At 39.7% G+C, this 6066-nt stretch overlaps 1 protein-coding gene across 1 annotated transcript in view; it reads left to right on the top strand.

The window, feature by feature from the left end:
• LOC121383830 (spermine oxidase-like) overlaps positions 1-5639 on the top strand; it is a 15013-nt gene extending 9374 nt beyond the window's left edge. Inside the window, exon 5 of the mRNA XM_041513929.1 lies at positions 5276-5639. Within this exon, the coding sequence (XP_041369863.1) occupies positions 5276-5639 (364 nt within the window). The remainder of the gene's footprint in view (positions 1-5275) is intronic.
• Positions 5640-6066: the final 427 nt, after the last annotated feature.

Here is a 6066-nt window from a genome sequence, read left to right on the forward strand (position 1 = left end):
TAATATATTCTTGACTTCGATGGATTCTCAAAGTAAAGTAAGTTCCAAATTGTGATACTTCGTTTTATCTTACATAGGTCTGCGTTGATAGTTTTGTGTTGTTATGGTTTCCTGTACATATACAGTGTCACACTACAATACTCTGCTTCTGTAAGCTGCGAAAAATTTGAATACTAAAAAAAATTATAACAACTTACTGTTTTCTTGACGAACACTTGGTTTCTAAGGGGTATGTTGACAAGTTGTTTCCTCCGCAGTAATTTCTTTCCCTGGGGAAGTCTTGGGTTGTTGAGTAACTTTTTTTCCCACAGCAAAACAGAATGTAGATCTCGTTTGTATACTTATATTTGACGAGCAAATGAAGATACTAAGAAAATACTCTATTTATACTCTAAATTAGCAGTCCAAGGTCAGTCTAAGGACGTCAGAACCTGACCAAGGCCAGCCCCCAAGGAGGTCAGTAACGGCCCAAGTATACCAAGGCTAAAATATGAGTCACGGCTGCTTACCTGTATCAGGTATGCCAGTCACTGCCCTCTAGATAGGTCAAGGCTAGGTGATGAGTCACACACCAAGTACGTCAAGGCTATGACTTACACCAAGGTCGCACACCTGCCCAGGTATACCAGTCACTGTCCTCTAAGTCGGTCAATGCTAAACAAATCGGTCAGGGCCAGTCCAAGGACATCAGTACCAACCTAAGTCGGTCAGGGCCAGTCCAAGGACATCAGTACCATCCTAAGTCGGTCAGGGACACGGGCGAGCGTTCACCCTAGTAGACCACACCACTATGACTCACACCTGCCAAGTACACCAAGGTCACGGTCACGGAAAGTAGGTCATGGCCCCAGGAAGGCCCTCATACTACTCTTGCGCTGTACGAAGAACGTTCGGTTGAGGATACGGTACTAGAGTCTATAGTTAAAACCGGTTTGATCTTGAGAACGTATTATCGACAATCGTACCTTCCTATTTCAGAATTAATATTTTATAAACAGGGGCGTGCGCAGGAAATTTTGCAGGGGGGGGGGTGGGGGCGGCGTCGAGGTGTCTCGCGAAGCCCGACAACGCGAGCGCTGCATGCGCGAAGCCCAAAAAATTTGAAAAATTGACCCCTTCTAGGGCTATTCTGAGGTGCTTTCTGCTGGCTAGCCGAGATGCTTTCTGACCACATTGTTTTGGAAAGAAATTACATTAAAAATCGGGATATGAAAAAAATAATTCACCTTGGGGGAGGGTCGACCCCCAAACCCTCCCCCTGATAAAGTGTTAGTAGAACTTTCAAAGTTTAGTTTGTATACTAGTAACACATTAATCATGTATATATTTTTTAAATAAAATATACTAAAGTAGACAATGAACGTTTTCACTTCTTAATTTTACTCCTAGTTAAAATAGACAAATTCAAATAAATATTCTTTCGTTTGGAAAGGGTAAAGTAAGTGTGTGGGGGGGGGGGGGGGGATAACGACATCAAAGTTAGAGCATATTGATTTAATAATCATCCGACGCCATACAACCGTAAATAAAATGTGTTGAGTGCGTCGTTAAATAAAACATATCCAATCCTTCCTTCCATCTGCTGTTGGTTGTCTAACATCTGGTAATTTTGACATATAATCTTAGAGAGGAATCAGGTGCATGTGCAGGGGGAGGGTATTGGAGGTCGAAACCCTTAATTGCTCAAGCTTTAAAAAAATTGAAATGTATTTTCTGGGGGACCATGGCCCTATATAAACTTCGCTCTATAACCCCAACCCCTCTGAAATCCCTGCACACGCGCCTTGGACACCTACTACATTTTTTTTTAGCAAGGGATCGTTTATATGTAGCATCCCACAGACAGGATATCACATACCATGGTCTTTTATATACCCGCCGATGGGGATCGATCCTAGACTGACCGCGCATTTCCAAAAAACACCTTTTTAGGTCTAAGTAATGAATAAAAATAACATACAGTCTTGAAAAATGTTACGTTAATCGAACACAGTACCCTCTTCCTCTACCCCTAGAGCGTTACGTAATTAGTAACACCCCTTATATGTAACGTGTATGCCAACAGCTGGCCACTGTCAAAATTTCAAGGCAAATCCCCCACCCACCGACCCCTGGAAAGGCGTTGTACCATACCTCTATGGATATAAATATGTTTAGGAGATATGAGACGACCCCTCAATCAAGACAGTTAAATTTGTTCAAAAATTGCGAAATCTCACGTGATCTCTTGTTGGGGAATTCCACACTTGTGATAAGCCAATGAAAACCGAGATCGGTAGGAGCCCGTCAAAAGTGTCCCACTTTCGAAATACTGGCTTTGTTTTTGACCTGGATATCCAGCGTAGTGAAACCAATGCGGAGTAAGGCGTCATATATGCACTAAACGTAATTGGATTTTCTGTTCTATATGCTTAAATAATAAAAACATTCCGGATACTGCCGCTTTAACGGCGTACAACATATTTTCATTTATATTTTTACGGTTATATAGAGTCAGACATGTAGTTAATGACAACACACATAATGAGAGAGAGAGAGAGAGAGAGAGAGAGAGAGAGAGAGAGAGAGAGAGAGAGAGAGAGAGAGAGAGAGAGAGAGAGAGAGAGAGAGAGAGAGAGAGAGAGAGAGAGAGAGAGAGACCCCGACGCCACCACATCATGGGCTACTCCTTAAAATCAGCAGCAATGGATATTTTATATGTAACATCCCAGAATACTTGTAATACATATCACGGCATTTGTTACATTGATTGTGTAGTACTGGCTGGTAGAACAAATAGCATGTCCGACTTCATTTCACATTCATATACATGTACGTGTGCGGGGGATGGGGGCAACTGCTCCCTACTTCTGGGGCAAAACCTCAAATTCGAGCAAAAATGATACAGATATTCGGGAAGAAGAGGGGAGATAATAAAACAGGTGGCGCGTCACTCGTCAGGGTCCAACAAACTCGGACAATAGCTGTATTTTTGCATTGCTTTGTCATTCTTTGTTATACCACGATCATAACGGACCAAAATCTTATCGGCTCTGTACATGACGTTCCTATACAACACGGTTCTGCACAGGACGGTCTATAGTATACGCTGTCGTTACCAGTTGACAAATTTTGTCTACACGTGTACTGAGATAAGGGGGGGGGGGGGGGGGGGGGGAGGGGGAGAAGTCAGTAATAATAAAGAAAATATATGTATATTGTGGATAATAGTATTAAAAATATATATATAGTGATGACGGCTCTGTACAGGGCGTTCCTACACAGGGCGGTCTAGTATTTTATATACTTAGATATGGTGGAAAACACATTAACAGTGAAGGGAATAAATATATAGTTTGTATATAAAGAAAATATATGTATATTTTGGATAATACTCGGAATTTTATATATACACTGCACGGTTCTGCACAGGACGGTCTACAGTGAACGGTTACCAGTTGTTACCAGTTGATGTTTGTCTACACGTGTACTAAGATATGAGGGGGGGGGGGGGGGGGGGGGGAATCAGTAATAATAAAGAAAATATATGTATACTGTGGATAATAATCAATAAAATATATATGTGCATATGTATCGTCAACGTCCCCTGTTGTTCGCATTTGTTTTCAATTATTATATTCGATCTGCAAAAGGTATGCTACATTTGTGTGCCTCTATTGTAGTGAATAGTGTTCATAATACATTCATAACAGTTGTAAATAATTTTGAGTATATAAATTTTGTTAATTTAGAATCAATTCATTAAAAAAAAATATAATTTACAAACTATGCGCAGGTATGGACGTAATGCCTCAATCTAATTAAAATTAGCTCCACTATTACATGTGGATCTAAAGACAGCCAGTTGGAGCTCATGTCCACCAATCAAAACCTTACTTGCAGAATCCTGCCAGTGATTTAAAACTAACAACACTGCGTAGTCCCCAATGTCCAGGTAACATTTCGTCTGTAAATAATAATTTAAATATTGACCAATCTCACTTCGCCTTTTATAACGTTATTTGGGAGTATACAAATTCTAAAAATATCGGGCGAGTCTATTTTAGTGGCCGTAGTACAGCGAACCATACCAATACGTACGGGGTGGGTTATCAGTCTTCAATTTTACATTAAAAATTATTTATTTATTTATAAAATAAAAAAAACCTAAATCAGTCTTCAGTTTTACATTACAAATTATTTATTTTATAAAATAAAACATGTTTTAAGGCATTCGTAATTCACACGAAACATGTCGTATACCCTCAGGATAATTCGGAATGTTTTCAAATTATTTTTAAATCACTGGCAGGATTCTGCAAGTAAGGTTTTGATTGGTGGACATGAGCACCAACTGGCTGTCTTTAGATCCACATGTAATAGTGGAGCTAATTTTAATTAGATTGGTAATGCCTATCAGTATTGACATCAAGTGAGCGGTGTGTGTTGATAAAGCGCGGACCGGACCAGAACGCTTGACAAATTGAAATTTTCCTTTAAAAAAAAAATTGAATAAATTAAGTGTTCGGCAACTGTGCATAATTAAGAAACATATATTTTTTCATGTAGTTGTCTTAAAAATGGAAAATGATGAACTGCACATGCGTATTACGATACTTTTTGCAAATGCATGCGCCTGAACGCAGTTAGAAATGTCGCACTTTTTTGATTACTGTAGGGTGTTTAACTTTTGTTTACTAGAATGGATTTGTTTTACATCCAAATTGTTGATTTTTTACGTTAAATGATTAAAATCTATTTTGTTTCACGTATCGTAGCTGGAAAATGTTGAATAATATTTCTGTAAATATCGTATTCGTGTTTTTGTTGTTAGGTGAACGCAGTTTGGGACGTCGATGGTATAACGTGTGCGTGTGTAGTATTAAAAGATATATATATATATATATATATATATATATATATATATATATATATATATATATATATATATATATATATATATATATATATATATATATATATTAGTGATGACGGCTCTATACAAGACGTTCCTACACAGGGCGATCTAATTTTTATATACTTAGATATGGTGGAAAAGACATTAACAGTAAAGGTAATAAATATATATTTTGTATAATACTCAATGCGTTCGTGTTGACACTGTATAAAAACGTGTGCATGGGTACACTTTGCCGCATAAAAACTCAACTTTGCCACCCAAATGTTTTTTTTTATGTACTTTTTATAGACATTAAGAAAAATGCAACAAAACACATTCTGATATTTAAAATATTACTTTACTGTTAAAACAAACTGATACGTAATTTCAAGTCAGTCAGTTGGTCGCTTATAACCTGAAGCTAGTAGAGACAAACCAGGTTTCTGGGTCCCTGTCGATCGTCGCGCCATCTGGAATAGAGTTATCTCCACCTGTTTCAGCTAAGACGCTCATTACAAGGGGTTCTACTCCATCGTGCTCATGGCACTGGTATATTATGCGGACTACAAATTCCTCTGGGCAGATGTGGGTAGTTCCGGAGCCTCGTCTGACGCCTAGATTTACAACGAGTCCGAACTCAAAGAAATGGCTGAAGATGGAACCATTGGCTTCCCTGCTCCAGATCCTCTTCCTAATGACTACAATGATGTGCCATACTTCTTCGTCGTTGATGACGCGTTTGGCCTACGGAAGCACATGATGAAGTCATACACCTTGCGTGGTCTTACAGATGAAGAGGGGATCTTCAATTACACTGTCCCGAGCCAGGAGGGTTGTTGAAAATGCCTTTGGCATTCTGGCAAACCGCTTCCAGATTTTGCTTACTACAATGCAGCACCACCCATCTACCGTCAAGATCATCGTGAAGGCATGCATTGTTCTCCACAACTTGATGAGGATGAGGTATCCAACACTGCAGAACCAGCAGCTAGACCGTGCGGAGAATGTCAACAGAGACTTCATCCCAGGAGCGTGAAGGCAGGGCAGAAACCTACAGGACATCCATGTCGTGGCCGGCTCCAACACCTCCAGCAAGGAAGGGAAGAAGCAGCTGAACCTGATCAAACATTGGGCCAACTCCGGTAGCACTTCGGTAGTGCATCGGCAGTACAACGGCAGCGCCTCGG

The sequence above is a fragment of the Gigantopelta aegis genome, chromosome 10 (assembly GCF_016097555.1).
Source record: "Gigantopelta aegis isolate Gae_Host chromosome 10, Gae_host_genome, whole genome shotgun sequence".
In the NCBI taxonomy this organism is placed as follows: Eukaryota; Metazoa; Mollusca; class Gastropoda; order Neomphalida; family Peltospiridae; genus Gigantopelta; species Gigantopelta aegis.